This window comes from Heteronotia binoei, chromosome 4 (genome assembly GCF_032191835.1).
Source record: "Heteronotia binoei isolate CCM8104 ecotype False Entrance Well chromosome 4, APGP_CSIRO_Hbin_v1, whole genome shotgun sequence".
Taxonomy (NCBI): Eukaryota; Metazoa; Chordata; class Lepidosauria; order Squamata; family Gekkonidae; genus Heteronotia; species Heteronotia binoei.
Window position 1 is genome coordinate 60244371 of NC_083226.1, and position 23064 is coordinate 60267434.

The 23064-nt window shown below is 43.7% G+C and overlaps 1 protein-coding gene across 1 annotated transcript in view; it reads right to left on the reverse strand.

Moving 5' to 3' along the window:
* The window catches only part of SLC1A1 (solute carrier family 1 member 1), a 70405-nt gene that overhangs the window by 20974 nt on the left and 26367 nt on the right, over positions 1-23064 (reverse strand). Inside the window, exon 2 of the mRNA XM_060237382.1 lies at positions 21663-21803. Coding sequence (XP_060093365.1) covers positions 21663-21803 — 141 coding nt within the window. The remainder of the gene's footprint in view (positions 1-21662; positions 21804-23064) is intronic.

Genomic DNA, 23064 nt, shown 5'->3' on the forward strand with positions numbered 1-23064 from the left:
AAAGACTGTACACCATACAGATAATTATACAAATTGTCTTCTTCAAAGGACAAAGAAAGGAGTGCAGTATTTCCAAGTCACACTATTAGTAACCTCTCCTTAAATGTTCAATTTTAGTCCACAATTTTTTTCTTCACCATACAGATCTTCCTTCATTCTCTGATGTAAATACTAGCTTATTCTAAACATGTTTCTTAAATGCTTTCTCAGAGAACAGATCTGATTAGATTTTGTTCCAAGTGAACACTGTTATAATTTAAACTGCGACATAGTCCTCTGAAGTGGATCGCGCTGTAGTGCCACAGTGATTGCCTTAGCATCCTCAGCAAGAGTTCCTCTGTGGGGCCTTAGTGAAGAAGAGAGTATAGTGAGATGAGAAGGGTAGAGAATACAAGAACACATGAAGCTGCCTTATACTGAATCAGACTGCTGGTCCATCCAGTTTAGTATCATCCACTCAGACTGGCAGTAGCTCTCCAGGGTCTTAGGTAGAGGTTTTTCACATCATCACCTACTTGATCCCTTTAGCTGTAGATACTGGAGATTGAACCTGGGAATTTCTGCATGCCAAGCAGATGCTCTATCAATGAGTCACACCCTGCCCCTCTGAATGAAAAGCTTTGTGGTAAGAGCAAAAAGGGAATTTTGACAGGGAAAGGACAATGGGCCAATGTGGGGTAGGGAGGAAAAGAGAATTAACAGGGGTCTGGCAGAAGAGGTGCTGTCGGCCATTGAGAGAATAATAATATAATAATAATAATAATTTTTTATTTCTATCCCGCCCTCCCCGCTGGAGCAGGCTCAGGGCGGCTCACAACATAAAATGCACAGTACATCAGTTATACTTATAAAAACATGGTTAAAACAAATTATAAATTATTAAAATTAACATTAACAATATGGCGTTATAAACATTAAATCTTCAATGGGATTCAGTAAATAAAAAGCATTTTCAGCAGTATTCCTAGCTTGATGGCAGCTTATTGGTAGAATATGGTGATACAGTGGGGATGGTAAAGTGTGGAGGGGAAGAAGGAGACAGAATTAAAGTGAGAAGACAAGAAGAGGACAGAGGGTGAAAGGTAAAATAAAACAGGAAAGTTTCTAATCTATATATATGCAGGGGTTTTTTTTGAGCAAGAACGCACAGGAATGCAGTTTTGGCTGGCTTGGTGCCAGGGGCTGTGACCTAATATGCAAATGAGTTCCTGCTGGGCTTTTTCTACCAAAAAAGCCCTGCATACATGTATACCAGCAAACATATTATGAATAATACTGTGAGTGTTGGGAGCTTCACGAATAATAATTTCAAAACAGTCAGTAATAATATAAACACAAAACAAGTCTGTAGACCTCAAATCCTTCACAGTGAAGACATGCTCATTTAATAAAGCAAATGGATCCAAGCTCCTCAGGAGTGCTTTTTTTGCGGGGGGCCATGCATGCCGATCTTTATGGTGTCCCACATAAAGATCTGTGGATTGGAGCCATTAGCATGTATCCTACTACTCTATTGATGCATTCTTCCAAACTAAAACTTCTGCTGACTTAAGTGGTTCTTGGAGAAAGACTCCTTAAGTTGGACAAAGTCTTTAAGTCTTTGTTTCTTTGGTGAAGGAGGGGGCATTGAAGGGTAAGAGAAATGAGAGAGTGCCTCAAAGGCCAATTTATAACATGGGATAGACATATGGATTGTCAACAGTCATGCACCTGGAATTCTATTCTGGGAACTCAATTCTCAGGCATATGGGTCTCAAATTTATAATAGGACTAGAGACTTCAGGGAGAACCTCCCATACCATGTACCATTTTCTGCACATGAAATGACCAAAAAAACTTCTCCCCCCCCCGTGCTCTGGTCCCAATCATAACTGGGGGCACAAATACCTGGGAACTGAGTTTCCAGCACGGAACTCCAAAAGGACATTTGATTTCAAAGCCCTCATGGTGGTCATGTACTCCTGATGTGTGGAAACATGCCTGACAGAACCACAGTTAATCACAACAATCGACATTTGGCTATATTCATGTTATAAAACATTTTCCTGATTGGCATTTCTGTACACAATGTTGTGTCCAATTATATTGCTGGCTCACTGATTTGGGGACAGATCCCTGGCCCACCGGCAATTCCCTCGATGACCTGGTGGAAATCTGGCAAGGCCAGCTGTCCAGGGCTATCGACGGAATTGAACCCCGGCGTCCTCTGCGCCCTTGTATGAAGCTGGCTCCATGGTATACCTTGGAGCTGTGCCAGCTGAAACAAGGGCTCAGACGACTAGAGAGGCAGTGGAGGCATACTCGGGACGAAGCGACGAGAACATCCTATAGAACGTTTATGAAGTCTTATGAGATGGCAGTCAAGGCTGCAAAGAAAGATTACTTTGCAACCAAGATTGCATCTGCAAACTCGCGGCCAGCACAATTATTTAGAATAATTGGGGATCTTATAACACTGCCACAAGGCAAACCAAATGTTAGAGAATTAGAAATAGGCTGTGAGGCATTTGCGAGATACTTTGCAGATAAAATCTCGTTGCTCCGCCACGACCTGCCTACCACATTGGATACAGTGAGTGAAATTGAGGCTCCATGCCTGTCTTCGGGCTTAGTGCTGGACCACTTCGACCCACTCAGCCTGGAAGAAGTCGACAGAATCCTCTCCGCTGCTCGCCCGACAACATGTGATCTGGACCCTTGCCCCTCTTGGCTGATTAAATCTTGCCAGAGGGAGCTTAGATGTCCTTTACAGGACATCATAAACAGATCCCTCCTAGAGGGGCATTTTCCAACACCTCTGAAAGAGGCCTTAGTCCGCCCTCTCCTGAAAAAAGCTACAGCAGACCCGGCCGAATTGGCGAACTATCGTCCGGTGTCCAATTTACCGTTTTTAGGTAAAATTATTGAGAGGGCTGTGGCGTTGCAGCTACAGAGGTTTCTGGATGACGCTTCTGTCCTAGACCCATGTCAGTCTGGCTTCCGGTCGGGCCATGGGACGGAGACGGTGTTGGTCGCCTTGGTGGATGACCTCCAGTGGCAACTGGATCGAGGCGGCGTTGCGGTGCTGATGCTGTTAGAGCTGTCAGCCGCATTTGACACAGTCGACCATCAGCTACTGACGTGCCGCCTTGCCGACATTGGGGTTGGCCTTGCAATGGCTTTCCTCCTTTCTCCTGGGTCGGGGACAGAGGGTGGCTATTGGGAGTGAGCGGTCCCGGAGGCGCACACTGGATTGTGGGGTGCCTCAGGGAGCAGTTCTCTCCCCGATGCTGTTCAACATCTATATGCGCCCCCTTGCCCAGATTGCCCGGCGGTTTGGGCTGGGTTGCCATCAATATGCAGATGACACCCAGCTCTATCTACTAATGGATGGCCGGCCCGACTCCGCCCCAGGGAATCTCAACCGGGCTTTACAGGCTGTTGCGACGTGGCTAAGGCTGAGTGGGCTGAAGCTGAATCCAGCGAAGACAGAGGTCCTTTGTGTGGGTCACGGCGCCCTGGGAGGGGAAATAGCTCTCCCGGCTTTCAACGGTGCGCCATTGAAAGCAGCGCGCCAGGTAAAGAGCCTGGGTGTTTTACTGGAGCCTTCATTATCGATGGAGGCCCAGATAGGGAAGGGAAATAGCTCTCCCGGCCTTCGATGGTGCGCTATTGAAAGCAGCGCGCCAGGTAAAGAGCCTGGGTGTTTTACTGGAGCCTTCACTATCAATGGAGGCCCAGATAGCAGCCACTGCCAAGTCAGCATTCTTCCATCTGAAGCGGGCAAGGCAGTTGGCCCCTTTCCTCGAGCGCCGGGACCTCGCAACAGTGATCCACGCAACGGTCACCTCAAGATTAGACTACTGTAATGCCCTCTACTTGGGGCTACCTCTGTGCCGGACTCGGAGACTGCAGCTAGTGCAGAACGCGGCAGCCAGGCTGTTGCTGGGGCTCCCAAAACGGGAGCATATACAGCCGGGGCTGCGTGAACTGCACTGGCTGCCGATTGTATACCGAGTCCAGTACAAAGTGTTGGTCGTTACCTTTAAAGCCTTATAAGGCCGAGGACCTGCCTACCTGAGGGACCGTCTTTCCCCATACGAACCCCAGAGAGCACTGAGGTCAGTCGGGAAAAATCTAATGACCATCCCCGGGCCGAAGGAGATAAAATATCAGAGCACCAGAGCACGGGCATTCTCGATTGCGGCTCCTACTCTGTGGAACCGACTCCCCGAGGAGGTGCGGGCCCTGCGGAACCTTGAGCAGTTCCGCAGGGCCTGCAAGACCGTCCTTTTCAAATTTGCACACCCGGACTGTTAGGAAGATCAGAAATTAAGGAGCCGCCAACGCGGTTGAAGAACTATACCGCAGAATAACTGTATTTATTGAACTGGTTTTTAATGTTATTAAGTTTATTGTTGATATTTTATATTGTTAAACTTAAAGGTTTTATTATTATTATTGTATGTTTTTATAAAATGTTGTTAGCCGCCCTGAGCCTGCTGAGGTGGGGAGGGCGGGATAGAAATAAAATTTATTATTATTATTATTATTATTATTATTATTATTATAGCAGCCACTGCCAAGTCAGCATTCTTCCATCTGAAGCGGGCAAGGCAGTTGGCCCCTTTCCTTGAGCGCCGGGACCTCACAACAGTGATCCACGCAACGGTCACCTCAAGATTGGACTACCGTAATGCCCTCTACTTGGGGCTACCTATGTGCCGGACCCGGAGGCTGCAGCTAGTGCAGAACGCGGCGGCCAGGCTGTTGTTGGGACTCCCGAAATGGGAACATATACGGCCGGGGCTACGTGAACTGCACTGGCTGCCGATTATATACCGGGTCCAGTACAAAGTGTTGGTCACTACCTTTAAAGCCTTATATGGCCGAGGACCCGCCTACCTGAGGGACCGTCTTTCCCCATATGAACCCCAGAGAGCACTGAGGTCAGCCGGGAAAAATCTAATGACTATCCCTGGGCCGAAAGAGATTAAACATCAGAATACCAGAGCACGGGCCTTTTCAATCGCGGCCCCTGCCCTATAGAACCAACTCCTTGAGGAGGTGCGGGCCCTGCGGAACCTCGATCAGTTCCGCAGGGCCTGCAAGACCACCCTCTTTAAACTTGCATATTCGGACTGCTAAAGAAAGCTGTCAATTAAGGATCCGCCAATGCGGCTCTAAAGACCTATACCGCTATGTATAAACTGGCAGAACTAGCGTCAAACACCATCAGCACTGTCAGACCAAGTTACTTAACTGTATTGACTGGTTTTTAATGTTGTTAAATTTAATGTTTTATATTGTTAAATTTAAAGGTTTTATCTATTATTGTATGTTTTTATGAAATGTTGTTAGCCGCCCTGAGCCTGCCGAGGCGGGGAGGGCGGGATACAAATAAAATTTATTATTATTATTATTATTATTATTATTATTCTACATAACTCAGTTATTCTTTGCTGGTGCCAACAGCAGGATGGCAGATAATGTGTATGAGAGGAGAGAGAGAGTTTAAAAGCAAACATCTTTGACAAAAATTTCTATCCAGACAAAGAAATTTTAGGCAGTTATATATGAGCCCACTATATCTTTCATTTCTTCTCAGAGATCTTTTCCCCAGTCTAGTTGAAATTTGGGGAGTAGGCTCCCTTGGGCCTGGGAACCCTGAGAATTCCATCCTAGTTTACTAGTGATAAGTAAAGTAACAGGTGGGAATGTTTTTTCCATTTAATATAAATACCATCCAAATACAGTAATGCCCCAAACATATGACAACATGAAATTAAACAAATTAACCAACATTTTTAATGAAGAAAATGAGCCAAGGTCAAATATTTTTTTGAATATCCTTATAAAACCCTGGTTGAGCCTGAGATGCTGATTAAGTACAATAGGGCAGGAGAGGGGGGAGAGAAGAAGGGAGTAAGCCTATAAGCAGGTCTACTTAGAAGTAAAGCCACATTTTATTCAATGGGACATACTCTCAGTAAAGTTTACTTATGAAGCTAAAGACAAGACAAATGGGTAGAGAAATGAAATATACAAAAGTGGCTATAGAAGCAAGAAAAACAAAATGGAAACCCTGATTTTGAAATGATGAGCAGTGCCATAAAAGCTCCCTTTAATTCGAGAAAATAGATTTGTGTATGATTGATATTGAATTCAACAAGAAACTTCTTGTTAGGGATATTTTTTTGAAAATGTGAAAGCTGTTCTCCCTCCCTCTCTGTCCCAATTAATCAGCAACAATTCTGTTTGAGAACAGCTAAATACTTCAGTCTGCTTTTTAAAAAAATGTTAATATTTTAACTGAGAAAATAACAGATAAAAGCTATTCTGTTAGAACTGCTGAATCTCACAAGAATCTTAATACGATGCAATTTAATGCACATAATTACAGTATATGCCATTTGTCTGTATTCACAGTTAGATGATCTTGTGTTGATATTTCAATTGTTTCCCAACAGGTAACATTCTTCCAATAGGTAACCTCATGCAATGTACACTCTTCAGACTTCTTTTCATGGAAAAGCAACTTCATGCTGAAGCACAGAAAATCTGTCCAGCATGAAGACCTAGTGCCACTGCTAGGAGCTGTTTCTTACTATGCTCTGGCACAGGTGTTGCTTTTACATGTTGCTGAATATTAATCCCATACAAAAGGACAAATGTGCTACTACAGGTAGGCTCTTCTGTCCCTATTGAACATATGAAGCTGCCTTATACTGAATCAGACCCTTGGTCCATCAAAGTCAGTATTGTCTTCTCAGACTGGCAGCAGCTCTCCAGGGTCTCAGGCTGAGGATTTTCACACCTATTTGCTTGGACCCTTTTTTGGAGATGCCAGGGATTGAACCTTGGACCTTCTGCTTCCCAAGCAGATGCTCTACCACTGAGCCACCGTCCCTCCCCATTCAAGGTGTCCCATCTGGCTTTACCATCTGTCACAATATCCCACCCTGTACCAATCTGTGTTATCTTTCAAGGTTCCTGTGGGAAAAAATGCACTAAGGTCTGGAGAGGAACTTGCCATGTCCTTGTGTCCAGGGTTAGCATCAAGCCTTGACCCAGCAGAAGTCCTTGAAATACACCAGAATTGCATGGGGGTGAGTTGGGACACACCTGCCCCTCCCCACAGGTCCTGAAGCCAGCCCCAATCCTGTGGACTTACCCACAGGCATCGAGAGGCATAGCACGCAAGGCGGCCTGACCATGTCTGCCCTACAGTAAAAGACACTGGCTGGGAGGCAAGAATGTTGACAGCTGGCTTGGGAACCCGGAAAGGTGGCAGCATTTGATGTCACAACACCACCACCACTGAATAGAAGGCTTCTGGTGCCCCAGCTGCCCATGTGAATACCTGCCTTTTTGGCAGCAACTGGCATTGCCCCCCCACACTGGCCAGGAGCCAGTTGACAGCCAGGAGCATTGGTGGCTAGGTCAGGGAAACATGGGGAAGGGGGTTGGAAGGGAGAAGTCTGGAGCCCAGGTGACTAATGGGGGTAGCCCTAGAGAGTGGCACATGGGTGGCCCCAACAGCTGTAGGGGCACAGGAGAGGGCTAGCCTGGGGACAGGTTGGGCTGGGGGAAGCAGACTTCAGTTGGAATAAAAGGAGGTTCCATGGGACAGGCTGGGGAGAAAGCAGTTGCTGGTGACCCTAGGCTGCAAGGGGAACCCATCCAGCCAGAAGGAGGAGGAACCAGGTGATGCAACCCCTCCCCTCCCATTCAGAGTCCTGGGGAACCTCCCACCATGCAGAGGGCAAGATGGCAGAGTGCAGGCAGCCCCAGAGTGAGCAGGGGGGCCTTGTACTCTGCCTCAAAAGAATAATGTTATTGCCCTTTTGCAGTCAAGAGACGGTTGTCTGTACAGGAGTACTGCTGGTTTCACCTGCACTATGCTTGCATGTGCTTGCATGAGATATCTCATGTGCTTGCATGAGATACAGTCTCCCTGCAAAGTTGTAAATCCCACTGTGTTATGACTAAGCTGCTCCAACTTGCTGGCCTTAAATATTATATGACCCAAATTATTATAATAACAAACATATATGTATTACAAGAAAAACAGGCAAATACTACAATCTTCAATATATAGCCATTGAAACTCAGTCCAATAATAAAATACTCAGTTCATATTATGTAGATTCCAATAGATTCAATGTATGCAATCATGTTCCAATGTCATCAAATCCCATGGAAAAAATGTGTGTGCAACAGGATATTTGCCTGTAAGAAAGAAAGCCAGGAGATAACTTGTCCTTCATAAATTTATACTGAAATTATGTCTTCATTGGTGGTATGAATAAAATTGTAATCCTGTCTCTGAGGAAATTCATGAAATAGGAAGTGGAATACCAGCTGTCCTGTTGCACACACATTTTTTTCAAGAGATTTGATGACACTGGAACATATTGCATACATTGAATCTACTAGAATCTACATGATTAATATGAACTGAGTATTTTATTACTGGACTGCGTTTCAGTGGCTATATATTGAGGACTGTAGTGTTTGCCTGTCTTTCTTGTAATAAATATATGTCATTATAGTAATTTGGGTCACAGGAACCCTTTGGGTTTATATAGTTAGTATTACAGAGTGACGTCTCTCATTTTACTTCTGGCCTTAAATATTCACCATTTTAAAAGGAACTCCTATAGTTCCAGGACTTAATCTGACAGAATTTGCTAGGTCTGATACAAGATTTTAATTGAGCATGACTTAGTTCTAGATCATGTAAGATAATAGTATTGGAAATTGTGCCTCTGAACATGTGAGGAATGCATTCTCTTTGCTGAGTGACCTTAGTTGGTCCCCCACAGTATGAGAATGCATACCTTCCAGGTGCATGCCTTCCAGGGTATGTATTCAGACAGACTTGAACTTCTCTTCTTAGAAATTAACCACTGCTGCAATCTGAAAGTCATCACTGAATGTAAATCAAGAGATATCCCTCAGCTCTTTCTTATAGTTTTCAGCAAGGCCAGAAAAAGTCACCCAGTTATTAGAGGGAGACTGACAGATTCTATTTCTTCTTCCATTCCATTTAGCTCACACAATAAATTGATCATTAAACAGAATCAGCAAATGCCTGGCCTGTTTAACTGCTTCTGCCAACACTGCTATATTTGATGAACATGGCATAAATCCTTTCTTTACAGTGCTTGATTTCATACTGCATACTTGGCCTGTTCCCAAGACAGACAATGGGTTGTTGTTGTGCTTGCATGAGATACAGACAGCAGAGACAGTCCTGTCTTCAAGCATCTGAATCACTTCCTTTGCCAGACTATTTAAGAGTGTGGTTAGTCTTTTACCAAGCACAAACAAACACTGAAATAAGTTCCACTGAAATAAGGTCTGCTTCACATAATCACCTCAGAGCATTGTTTGGCAAAGTAGGACGGATTTTTTTTAAATATTGGTCACACTATGAATTTTTAAATTGGCTACACAATGGAAGCAAGCTTAAACAGGTCTACTCCGAAGAAAGGGGCTTACTTCTAAGAAGGTGTTCTTAGTACTGCAGCAAAGTGTCCAATGCACAGCCAACCATCACAGCATTTAAGATGGGTAATGGTTATGCTTATATCTTAGGTGATAGTTACCCCATACCAGAATGTATTATACCACAAAATACTAGTGTAATGAGAATGGACAGTGATTCAGGATGATTGCTTAGCCCCTTTGCCCAGACTATGGTTTCCCATGACCAAAACTGGCATGCAAATTTGGGTTGCATTTAGTGTACCATTTATCAACTTGCAATGTAGTCATAAATTCACAGAACATTAACAGGAATAGAATTATTGTTTTTGTGCTTTACAGTGTAGTTATATTACTATCTTCTATGCATGCTAAATGATACCTACCACTCAAATTGAACTAAGGTTATCACCACTTTCCCAGATGCATCTACTGAGAAGTACAACTAATCAAAATCCGCGCACAATATCTAGAGTACTGCTTACCTTCCTATTTTATTTTCTAATTGATGACTGGGGAAACAAAAGGGAGTAATGCAAAGAAGAAAGGCATAGCAAGAGAGAGCTATATTTAAGTAACTACATTTCAAAATTCTATCAAGCATTATCTCCTACAGTACTTTTTACTAAGCCAGTTTTAACAGCCTAAAAAAGCTTTCCAGCATAATTTCGGAGCTCTCACAGATTTTACTTCAAATCAAAATGAACTATTTTGTGAAGGACAATATTAACTTCATTTCATCTGTGTTCCAGCTCTTAATGGTAGCAGCTTCTTTAAAGCTTTTCATCTCTACTGATTTTACTAAGATTTATCCAATCATAAGAAATATATTTCTGGGGAGAATAGATAATGTGAGGGAGACTTTATATATGACTTAGTACTTCTGTGCCTTGACTTGAATAGTCCAGGCTAGCCTGATATTGTCAGTTCTCAGAAGCTAAGTAGGGTCAGCCCTGCTTAGTATTTGGATGGAGACCACCAAGGAAATTCAGGGCAGAAATGTAGAGGCAGACAATGATTTACAATGTCTCTTGCCTTGAAAGGTCACCATACAGCAGCTATGATTTGACAGAAAGAACAAAAAACAAAGGATTTTTGTATTTATAAAGACTGTAACATCCCCAAGCCCTTTTTTGGCACAGAAAGCACTTAAAAAACCACAAATCTAAATAGATTATAATTGGGTCACAGAAACCCTAACACTTAAAAAACTACAGATCTAAATAGATAATACATGAATAAATGAAGTTGGAAGCATATAAAAGAGGTGGATTATCTATCTGCAATAAATGATAAACACTTATGCCAATTGATTTTTGATGCTTCATGATCATAACTTTTAAAGAAAAATATAACGAATTTATTTAAAATTGTAATAATTTGAATGAGAAAAATAAAAATTATCAGTCTTTCAAATGGATTCTCCCATGATGAAACATGCTTTTTTTGGAATTAATATTTATTAAGTGTGCATATATCAACATATTTATATAAATACATTTTGGTTTTTCGCTTGTTGTCTTCTACAAATCAAACTGAATACCAACAACAAATAAATGAACTCCTTCCTTTTTATCTTATTTCCTTTCTTTATCCGATTTCACCTGATCCCTGTACCACTTTTCCTAATTCTTATTCCAATCATAATTATATTCTTTCTTTTTGTTTCCAAAACTTCTTTACTTCTTTCATGGACATCCATCTTTACACACTTAATTTTTTTAAACTTTAACTATCTTCTCTGGTGCCTGCAAAAGAAAGCTGGATAGGGTTACCCCCAGAACTGGGTGCTGCAGAGAAATCTCTACAGTTGGAGGTCTTGAGGGGGCACATCCACCACTTTCCTTGCTAATCCATTGGCTTTAACAGTTCAATTTCCATTTTCCATTCATCTGTAGTTGTTTAAATTCAACAACAATGTCTGGGAAACGTTATCAGGAGCCTTTTTGGAAATGTTTAATCAGAAGGCAGAGGTGACAATCTCTTGAGAAGGCTCTGCTTCTCCTTCTGTGAGAAGAAACTCAGTCATCTATTTAAAGCTGTAGTAAGGTTTTCCATCTCTCCAAAATTTACATATATTCCACGAAGCTTGACCTTTCTTTCTCTCAGTTTCAACTCCTGAAGCATGATCTTATTTTTGGCCCAGGACTCAAAATCCTTAAAATCTTTCAAATCCTCTGCAGTCTTTTTTGCCGTCTGATATGCAGCTTCAGCTTTCTTATCAGTTGTTTTCAATGCTGCAGTTAAGTTCATCCAATTTCTTGTTAATTGGTTCGACTGACTGTTTAAGAAGTCCAAGTTCCCTTTTTAATTATCCAACCTCTCCACTAAGAGACCCTATATTATTCTTAATTTCATTTTTTATCTCCATTAGGGCATGCAGTATCTCAATCTGTTCATTTTGGGGAGGGTTACTTCCTCCTGCCACCATTTTCTCTAACAGAGAAGTCTCCAAGTCAGAATCTCCAGATTCTTCCAAGTCAATATTACCCTTTCTAGGTCTATAGGGAGGATTTTTAGTACATTTCTTTGCTCTAGTCCTTCCCATACTTGACTTTAATGTTCTTTCCAAAATTAACTATGTTTTCTGGGAATAGTCATTAATCTTCCGCAGGAATAGCAGCAGCGTAGGAGGGATGCAACTGGCCTGAAACTCAGTCGCCATGCCTCCCTTAATGCTTCATAATCAGAACTTTTAAAGAAAAATACAATACATTTATTTAAAATTGTAATAATTTGAATGAGAAAAATAAAAATAACTCTGTCTTTCAAATGGATTCTCCCATGATGGAACAAAAGCCTGCCATACCATGGAAGCTTATATATAAACTGCATGCTTTGGAGTGATTTTATGCATTACAAGGAAGCACTGATGACAGTTGTATGTGTGACTTGCAAAACCTACCCTGCGGCGACACTCACTACATCAGTTTTGAATTTCTGGATCTTAGTATAGTAGAACGGCATTTGTTGCCATTTCTGCATGCATGCCACTCATGCACCCTCTGTCACTGAGGCTTCCCTAATATAAATGAAGCTGCTCTTATTCTCAATCAGAAGGTACACTGAACTGAAGCAGGTACACCTGATTTTAGATCTGTGCAATAAGGACAAAATGCTTCCTGTCCATACTTTGGCTGTGTAATTTTGTCAAGCAGCCAGATTTGATAGAGCAGCAATGTACTTTACCACACTACCTGCATGATTCTTAATTGTCTGCAACTGCATCAGGAAGAACTGTCTTAAAAATAATGACACTAAAATGGGAGACCACAAAAAGAAACCACTGCAAAAAACACATTAAAAGGATGAGTAAGAGAGGAAATTCAAGAAACCTCCAGTCTCCCCTTGAAACACTCTTTTCCAAAATTATTTGTAATGCAATTTACATAATTTAATTACAGTGTCTGGAGGCTGGTCTCCTGGACTGGCTCCCGGACTCAGCAGGGTCCTGCTCAGGAGAGAACTTGCAGCTCAACATCCCCTTCTCACCAGTGACCGAGTCACATTATGTACCTTCCTTCTCAGAGACCACCTCATTTGGTGGCCACCCCAGTCTGATACCAAAGGCAGGGAGATTGAAAATCCCTGTGTTTGCTCCACTTGCTATGAAGGAACCGGTTCGGTCCTACACACAAGCTGCAAAGGTTAGGACCATTGGTCCCACTTTGAAGCCATGAGAAACCCAACGATTGGTGGAAAACGGAAGATTCTATTCACTTACCGTGAAGTCTTCCTTCTCAGTGGTCCCAGAGTGGGTCATTTCTTTACTCCTGGGTCATAGCTCCTCCTCTCCTTTTGCAGAGCTGGCAGAACTTTGATCCCGGAGGGGAGGGGCTTGCCCTCTGGATTCCTAGTCAGTCTCTGAGCCGCTTCTCCCTAAATAAACTTAAAACTGTGTCAGAGGGAACTACCCAACCAGAAACATAGGTCCCTCTGGGCACCGACTGAGTCAGCCTTTTTTCTTCTTACTTGACTTATATATGTGAATATATATAACTATATTAACTCCGAAATAACAGAACAAACTGTTAACCTCCTTAAGAGTCTCAGTTTAGAACTTTTCAGATTTTCCTAAATTGCTCTGCTCCTAGGGTAAGAGAGACGTCCATGACACCATTAAATAAGGAAGCTGGGTCAGCCCAACAGGCTGGGTGGGTAGGAATGACTCACTCTTGCACCATGCCTGGAAGATTTGCCAGGTAGCATTGTATACTCTATTAGTTGATTTCTTTCTAGATGCTAACATGGTAGAAACTATGGACTGTTGATAACTGAAGGAGGTTAGGAATTTCCGCTCAACCTCCAAGCAGTGAGTTTGAGCATTTCTGAACGTGGGTGTAACAGGCCCCCCTGAATGAGAAGGCCCCCCTGTGCTGGTAGATGCCACGAAGCCGTTACAGCCAGTCTCTTCACATCCTGGAACCAGGCTCTTCGGGGCCGGAACAGGGCTATTAGTATTGCCTCTGCTTTGAAATCCTGGAGTCTCTGTAGGAAGCGAGGCAAAACCTGTGTGGGAGGAAAGGCATACATGAGTCCCTGTGGCCTCTCTGTGTTTACTGTGTCTGTGCCTAAGGCCCTGCGGCACTTGTTTCTGACTTGATGGTTTACTTCCGATCTACTAACTGTGTCCCAAATCTGACACATATCTGTCTGAAGACTTCCCAATGAAGTCTGGTCTACTGTCTGGTCTGACTGGTCTATTGTCCAGTCAGTCTGCAATTAGGTTTTCTACAGGTATTGCCTGCTACATGTATTGCCTTCAACGAGAGTACATATGTCTCTGCCCAATGCATGATCTTCTCTGCTTCCCGCTGAAGCGACCTGGATCGTGTTCCCCCTTGTCTGTTGACAAATGCTTTGGCTGTCATGTTGTCCATCTGCACTAGCACATGGGAGCCCTCCAGTCGTGTTGCAAAGTTTTTTGAGTGCTAATCTTATTGCTCGCAGTTCTAGCAGATTTATGCTTTTTGTTGCTTCGTGATTGGACCAGCGTCCCTGTGTCATTGACCCTTTCATGTGTGCTCCCCATCCGAAAAGACTGATATCCGTAGTTATCACCAATCTCTGTGGTTCTCTCAGGACTTGACCTATCAGAAAGCGGTCAGGGGATCTCCACCACTGTAGTTTGTCTTTCAGCTGAGTCAGAATGGTGACCTTTCAGCCGATCTTGCGGCTGATTGCGTCCTAGTGTGGTCTCCGTAGTCTGTAGTAGATGGGTATAAAATCGTGACCATTGAAGGATGTCCTGACATCATGCCAAGGAACTCGGCCAGTGTCATAACACTCGCCTTGTCTTTGTCCATTATCTGAGACAGCAGGTGACAGATCTTCATCCTTCTCTCCTCTGTTATCCTCACCCTGTCTGTGACCGTGTTGATTTCCACTCCCAGGTGAGTGATCTTCTTGGTGGGGATCAGGTTGATTTTCTCTAGGTTGATAACAAACTTGTGAGATGAAAGAACCTTCATGGTCTCTGTTAGGGCAACTTGTGTCTGACCGAAGGATGGAGCTTTGACTAGAATGTTGTCCAGATAATGAAAGAGAGACACCCCATTTAGGCGTAGGATTGCTACTAAAGCTACCAGTACTTTTGTGAAGACCCTCAGTGATGACTTCAGCCTGAATGGCAGTGCCTGTACTGGAAGTGCTGGCTGTTGTAAGAGAACCTGAGGAACTTCCTGTGTGTCTGCATAATTGGAACGTGTAGGTAGGCTTCTGACAAGTTGATGGGAGCCATGAAGTTTACCTTCTGACGTGAGGAAAGAAAGGATCTCAGGGTTTCCATTCAGAACTTCTTTGTGACTATCTTCTTGTTTATCCATTTTAGATCTAGGATCGCCCTGACATCTCCATTCTTTTGGGGAACAATGAAGACCAAATAGACACCCTGAAATCTCTCCTGGGTTGGCACTGGTTCTATTGCTCCTATTAGTAGGAGATGGTTTATGGACCCTAGAATCAATGAGTGTTGGTTGATAGATTTTTTGGAACTTCCAAAAAGCCATTGCTGGGAAAGTGTTTGAATTCTATGGAATAGCCTTTGGATACTGTCTCTAATACCCACTTGTCTTCTATGCTGCATTCCCAGATGTGGGCAAATCTCTGCAGTCTTCCTCCTATGTCTGGGTTTCCCTTTGGGTCTGCATAGTCATGCAGGGACCTGTCTATCTGCGGGACCACCTTTCTCCGTATATTCCCCAGAGAGCACTGCGTTCAGGGACAAAAAATCTACTGTCCATCTCAGGACCAAAAGAAGCCAGGTTGCGTATGACATGAACGAGGGCTTTCTCAGTGGCAGCGCCAGAACTCTGGAACGCTCTCCCGGAGGCCATAAGGGCCCTGTGGGATCTGCCTACGTTCTGCAGGGCCTGCAAGACCGAATTGTTTTGACAGGCCTTCGATATCTAACTGAGAGAGAGCTGCCACTGGACATCATATAGAGCACCAAACAGAGTACTGGTGGTCACCACCGAATTTTCAGAACCACCTATATTGTACTGTATTAACACAGCACCATGAAATGGTTTTAAATAATTTAAATATGTAATTATGTTTTATATGTTTTATTGGTTTTAATGGTAGTAATGTAATGTTGTGAGCCGCCCTGAGTCCGCTTGCGGAGAGGGCGGGATATAAGCTTAATGTAATAAATAAATAAATAAATGCATTATTGTTGCTTTTCTTTGCTCCCTTGGAGGAGGGTCCCTGCTTGCTGGTGAAGGAGGATTGTCTACCCTCCCTTGACTTGGATTGCCACTAGGTTTGTATGTCTTAGTAAAGTTGGTCTTAGAATCCCGTCTGGCATCTCGAAAGGACTGGAGCCTCTTCTTGTTCCTTCCTCTCTGCATTTGGAGGGTAGAACTTTCTTTTTGTCTCTACTCTCAATCAGGAACCTGTCTAGTGCCTTGGCAAACAGTTGACCCCCTTTAAAGGGGACTGTTGCTACCTTCGCTCTCACCGATGGATCTGCGTCCCAGTTGCGGAGCCATGTATTCTTATGGGCGGTTACGGTAAATGCCATGGCTCTGGCTGACTTCTGAACCACGTCCAAGGTGGCATCTGAAGAGAGAGCTCCTGGCAAGGTGATCTTTTAAAACTCATCCCTGGCTTCTTTGGGAAGGTTCCTATCTGCTTTAGATAAAGTGGATGCCCAGGAAAAAATGGCCCTAGAGGCCAAAGACGCCGTGACTGAAGGCTTAAGGGCGTTAGTGGATGAGGAAAAATCCCTTCACAGCGCCTGTTCTATCCTTTTGTCTGTGGGATATTTGGGCATACCATCTGCATCCATGGGTAGGATGGACGATGAAGCCAGGCTGTTAACTGGGTCATCCACTGTGGGTAACTTTATTCATCTCATGGCCTCTGTTATGAGTTTGTAGAATTTAGAGAAAGGCTGATGGGTGGGTTCTCCCACTCAGATTTTATGACAGAGAAGAAGTCTGCAGGCAAGGAGACTGATAGAGGCTGAGATCCGGACTTAGGAATGACCTCATCAGTGCCTAATGGAAATTCGGTATCCTCAGACTCTATTGTCTTGGGAGTGAAGGTCAGACCCAAGGTATGAATTATCTTAGGCATCAGGTGGCTATAGACATCAGGGGGAAAGAGTCTATTGTGGGGGGGGGGGGCGTAGAAGCCTCCTCCTCCTCAACTGATAGTTCCCCATCATCCTTATCTGAATAAGAGAAAGAGGAATCAGATGACCCCTCTTGGTCAGAGAAAAGGTCTATGGGATTCTGTTGTAGGTGACTTGTCTCCCTTTTCCATTTAGGATTGGGAGTCTCTTCATCTCATATTGGGTCCCTATGCCTTTGCTTGGGGCACTTCTCTCCCTAGCCATTTTCCTAACCTTGTTCCTAACTAGTTGCTGTATCTAGGAGCAGAGGTTTGATTTAGCATCCTCCCCAGCTAAATCGAAAGTTTGGCTCCCTGAGCCTTCATATTGAAGGGGAGAGTCTGGCAGATCCAAGTCCCTGGGGGCCTCCTCCATTGCTTTGTCCTTAGGGAAGTCTGAGGGTGAGGCCATTTTGTGGAGCCATTGCTACAGGGAAGAGAGAAGAAGGCATAAAATGGCCACCATTCCCGCCTTTTATTTCTGGCGCCTTTATGGGGCTGCTTAAGGCCTCCGTTTGTTCTACCCTTTCCTGCCACCCCAGGAGGTGCACATCGCAGGGCTGTCCACGTCTTTTCCCCATTCCCTGTACCGGCTGGCCCTATGAAGGCTGAAGGGGGGGGAACAGATTGCTCCAAACAAAGCCTAAGGGCTAAGGAAGATCCCAACATGGTGGCTCGTGCAGGAGCCTAGGTGCTGAGGCTCTAAGAAGTCCGCATTAAATTATTGTTTTATTGTTTACCTGCCCAAATTCGGGGGAGGCCAAAGGACCGTTGGGCAGTGCATTTGACGAAGGGTCATATGTTGTGGAGGTTGGGAAGAAGCCTTGGAGAACAGCGGTGAGAACAGTCGACTGGAGCATAGTTGGGATGGCGCTGGCCTGCTCTCGTGGCAGGAAACAACTACCGCTGCAGCCTGGAGTTTTGGAGATGCCCAGGCTGCAAGAACGGAGGGCCGGTGAAACCAGCAGGTTGCCTTTGCACCTTACACCAGCACTTTAAAGAACTGCTGCCTTGTACCACGTACTAGCATTTAAAGACACTTAAAGATGCTTTACTTCTCTAAGACACACCAGCACTTTAAAGACTTTAAAGACACATAGAGACGCTCTATTATTTTAAAATATCCAGCACTTTGAGACGTCCACAACACCCCAGAACTTATTACTACCTGGAACATCTATAATATCAGCACTAGCACTTTAAAATCTGTCCTCCAGACAGCAAACTATTTACTGTGGAATAATTACAGTCTTCCAATTGATTGATTCTGCTCACCTTAATATGGGTCATCTTAGACTTTAGAAATTGATTGTATTTGCTTATAATTGGAACATATTATCTACTAAATGAATTGATGTATAAATTAGGCTAATTAATTGGATAGATAGGTAAGGAGAGAGGGTTTTTAATTAATTAGCTAGAATAGAATTAGTAGTAGGAAATAGCTTAGTTAGATCACAGAATGCGCCCCCTTGCCCAGATTGTCAGGCGGTATGGGCTGGGATGTCACCAATATGCAGAAGACACCCAGCTCTATCTATTGATGGGTGGCCACTCCTACTGTACCCTGGAAGATCTAGACCTGGCCCTTCAAGCCGTAGCAGCTTGGCTCAGGCTGAGTTGGTTGAAGCTGAAGCTGACAAAGATGGAGATTCTCCATCTGAGCTGGGGTGGCCCGAGAAGGTAGATCCCTTTGTCGGCTCTTGACGAGGTGCCACTGAGGTTAAGAGCTTAGGAGTGCTCCTGGAGTCCTCTTTGACAATGGAGGCCCAGGTAGCAGCCACTACCAAATTTGCCTTCTTCCATCTTCGGTGGGTATGGCAGTTGGTCCCTTTTCTGGGACATGACGACTTAGCTATGATGATCCATGCCATGGTCACTTCAAGAACAGATCACTGTAATGCTCTCTACATGGGGCTACCCTTGAACCTGACTCGGAGACTACAGCTCGGAGACTACACTGCAGCACGGCTGTTAATGAGGCTTCCTAGATAGGAGCACATTCAGTCAGTGCTGAAAGAACTGCACTGGCTGCCTATTGTGTTCTGAGTCCATTTCAAGGTGTTAGTTTTGATGTTTAAAGCCCTTTATGGTCAGGGGCCTGCCTATCTATGGGACTGCCTTTCTCCGTGTGTTCCCCAGAGAGCACTGTGTTCAGGGACACAAAACCTATTGTCCATCCCCGCACCAAAGGAAGTCAGGCTCTGTTCCACACGGGCTAGGGCCTTCTCAGTGGCAGCTCCAGAAATGTGGAATACCTTCCCGGAGGCCATAAGGGTCCTGCAGGACCTTTCTCAATTCTGCAGGGTCTGCAAAACTGAATTGTTCTGGCAGACCTTCAACACCTAACTGGGAAGAACTGCCACCTCACATCGCTGAGAAGTTACAAACATCATATGACCACTAACAGCAAGAAGAAAGATCCCGCTATACCAAAAATTGTATAGCACCACAAAATGTTTTTAAAATGCTTTAAACTGTATTTTACTGGTTTTTAAAATTGAATTATACTATTGACTGTTAGCCGCCCTGAGTCCGCTTGCGGAGAAGGTGGGATAGAAATTGAACGTAATAAATAAATAAATAAATAGGGAAGGTAACGACCGCAGCCTGCTCAATTTTGCCGCACAAAACCTCCTCCAGGTGCCCTCTTCCCTGCTGGGGTGCTTACCCGTCACTGGAGGGAGTTGATTCTCATTCCACGGGCTTCTTTCGTTGCATGCCTGCCGTCGCCCAAGGAAACCGAAAGCACACGGGAGACCGTCGCTGGAAACACGTCTTTCCTCCCAGCGTGTTCTACCACTTTCCTCTCCCAGCACGTTCTACCATTTTCCTCTTGGCTCGGGGACCAACCAAGTGCCTGAGAGGTTGAGGAGCGGGAGGATAAATGTTCCGGGGTTGTTCTTGTTGGCCGGTGTGTGGGTTTCTTTCCCTCAGCCCACTGCACGCTGGAGCGATGTTGATCGGGGTGGGGGGGGGAGGGTGAGTACACCCTTGTCCCTGTTGTGTTTCTTCTTTCTTTCTTTAAATTTCCTTTCTTTCTTTTTTTTGTTTTACTCCGGGGACTGAGCTACAGGAGCTCAGGAAGCACGGCCGGACAGAACTGAGAATCCAGAGGGCAAGCCCCTCCCCTCTGGGATCAACTGGAGAACAGGGAAGGAAGGAGTGGGGAGGGAGATTTAAGGTTCCAAGAAGTACCAGCCAGGAAGGAAGAGCCCAGAACCTACCACGTGGTTGGTACAGAGAGAAAGGTACGGGAGCAGATGAAAAAGTTCAGGTGTTGTTAATCTCCCTCCATCCACAGTCTGAGGAAGTACTAGTTCAGCTCATTAAGTCCATGCCCTGGAGCCTCCATTCTCCTCCTCCACTGAGCCAGGACCCCCGAATCCTGACATACAGTTTAATAAATTACAGTTGCTAACTAATAAACAAAGCCATTTAAGAGAAAATGAAAATAATTACATCCTACATTCCAAGATAAATATAATTAAAAGAACTTTTTAGGTAGAAGACACGTGCATTCAGAACATAATTAACCAAATACTAATCCTAAAGGAATTACATTTGAATTTTTGTTCCAAAGTTATTAGGCCAGATCTGTCCATTTCTCTGGCAATGTCACAATCCCTGTTGATGAACTGTTTCAATTTCCATTTATCTGCCTCTTTTGAAACCTCTATTACCTAAGTACAATGAAGGGTATTGCAAGGAAAGAGAGTTAGTAAGCAGAATTATAAGTGAACTACTAGAACACTTATGCTATGTTTGGCCCATACACAGTGGCATCCCTGATTGTACAGCATTTCCCTCAAACACAGCATTTCCCTGGCTTACAGGTTCTGGCTGAGCTCTCATTTTTTAATTAAGCTGCAGAGCTCCTTGTCAGGGTCATTCAAGCTATTTATGACTGTATCCTGATTCAACTGAAGCTATCACTAGGCTCATACTGAAATGTGCACTGATGTGATGGATAGCTTTCCAGTCTCCCCATTCATATTAAATTTGCAGTTTCATTTCTTAATAAACTTTATTTTTTATACTAAATCAGAAGGCAAAGAAAACTGGTTGTGAATCTAGCTGGCATCAGTTTTCTAAAGCTGGTACATAACTCCATTCAATGAAGTATAATAAAAGACCAGCTTAAGCTGATTCCTGCTGATTTTTGTGGGGGATATACCGAGAGCCTGGCATGGCAGCTAGCCTCAAATCCATGAAAACAGTATGCATAACACTGTTATGAAAACAACGAGCCTAACATTCTTTAACTGAAACTGTAGTTTTTCATTTTAAAAATAAGAAAAACTAATACACAAGATTTGGCTCAGGGCTACTTTGAAAATCATTCATAAAATGTTACTCTTCCGATGTTTGATGAAACAAATAAAAACCAACCTCCCGCACGCCCACACATTTGGTGCCTTAATAATAAAACATATACTGAAATAGAACTAGTATGATCTTGGAATAAATTATAAATGCTTAATTTTATAAGTAAAACCATGTGACATTTTTATCATGTAGGTTTTATTTATAGAATAAACCAAAATGAAAAATTATTACAATTTGTTTCTTACCTGTTATCATGCTTGATATAATTAATGGTAATACGATGAGCTTAAGCATTCTCATCAGAACCTCTCCTGGAAATGAAAAGTAATACTTGTCAAGACTGGAGAGTTTGGCATATTCCCGAACAGTAACTCCTAGTCCAATGCCTAAAATCAGAAATAAATATAAAAGTAGATTTAGTATCAAGAAAGAGCAGGTAATAAATGTTTTGATTGTAATTTTAATTTTAAAATGAAAGCAAATTATCATAGGACTTAAAACATATATTCTTTCCAAAAGTGGTACACTGTCAGTGGCAAAAGATTAATTCAGACAATTAGCAAACGATGTAGTTAAACCTTAGAAGTAGTTAGAAAAACTCCTTTCTGTTACAGTCCGCACTGATGACTCACCCCTTCCACTAGAATATACTCAAAAATATTTCTCTAAAGAGTTTGCACAAGATTCCTGGTAGATTTAAACCTTCTCCATCATTGAATGGCACATGGAATCACACAAAGAGCATAAACAAGACATTTATTACCTACTAGTAATAACGCCCGCTGTGAAGAAAAATACAACAGGTTCTAGAAAGAGGCTCTGGGTGAGTGCCCCCCTTGTGAAGGCATGCACTACCCCTCCCCAAAGGGGAGCTGATGTCTGTCATCTGGCAAACAGTTGTGATTCTGAGTTATCTCCAGTCCTCACCTGGAGATTGGCAACAGTGGTTCCCCAAGAGGAAGTGGCATTGTATCTGTCTGAGGTCTCATCCCTCCTCAAACTCCACCCCTTAAATACCCAGGAATTTCCTAACCTAGAGTTAGCAATCTTATCTCCTTCCCTTTATCTGTCCCTATGACTTCAGCTTTCCATTGCCTTCCCCCTCCCTGCAGTGTCTACATAGGAAAAGGACAATCTTTTTTCACAGTTGTGGTGGGGGAGACCAAAGCAGCTTACACCATTCTCCTCTCCCCACTTTGATCTGCACAACCTTGCAAGTTAGGTTAGGCTGAAAGTCTATGGCAGGCCCAAAATCACCCAGTCAGCTTCCACAGCAAAAACTCGGGTCTGGCAGACCCCACTCTTAAACCTACCCCCCAACCCTTGGCTTTCACTCTCCTCCTTATCCTCGCTGTCTTCCCACTCACCTCCAACCCTTGACATTCACTTACCCCCTCTTGCTGTCTTCCCACTCCGGCTTTCCATTCCCCACCCCCCGCATATGTGTATTTGTGTGTGTCCCTGTGTCTGTGGTGGCTCAAAATCTTGAAAAAGGTCCAGAATGCTGAGAAGGAAGAATAATTGGAGGGGTGGGGTTGCAGGGGGAGTATGATGGCAGTCATACAAACACTGAAGCGCAGCATTCCTTTTGTTTGCAGTGCATTGCTGCCATCTTTTCTTGTCATATTCAGCCTTGTGGTGTTCAAT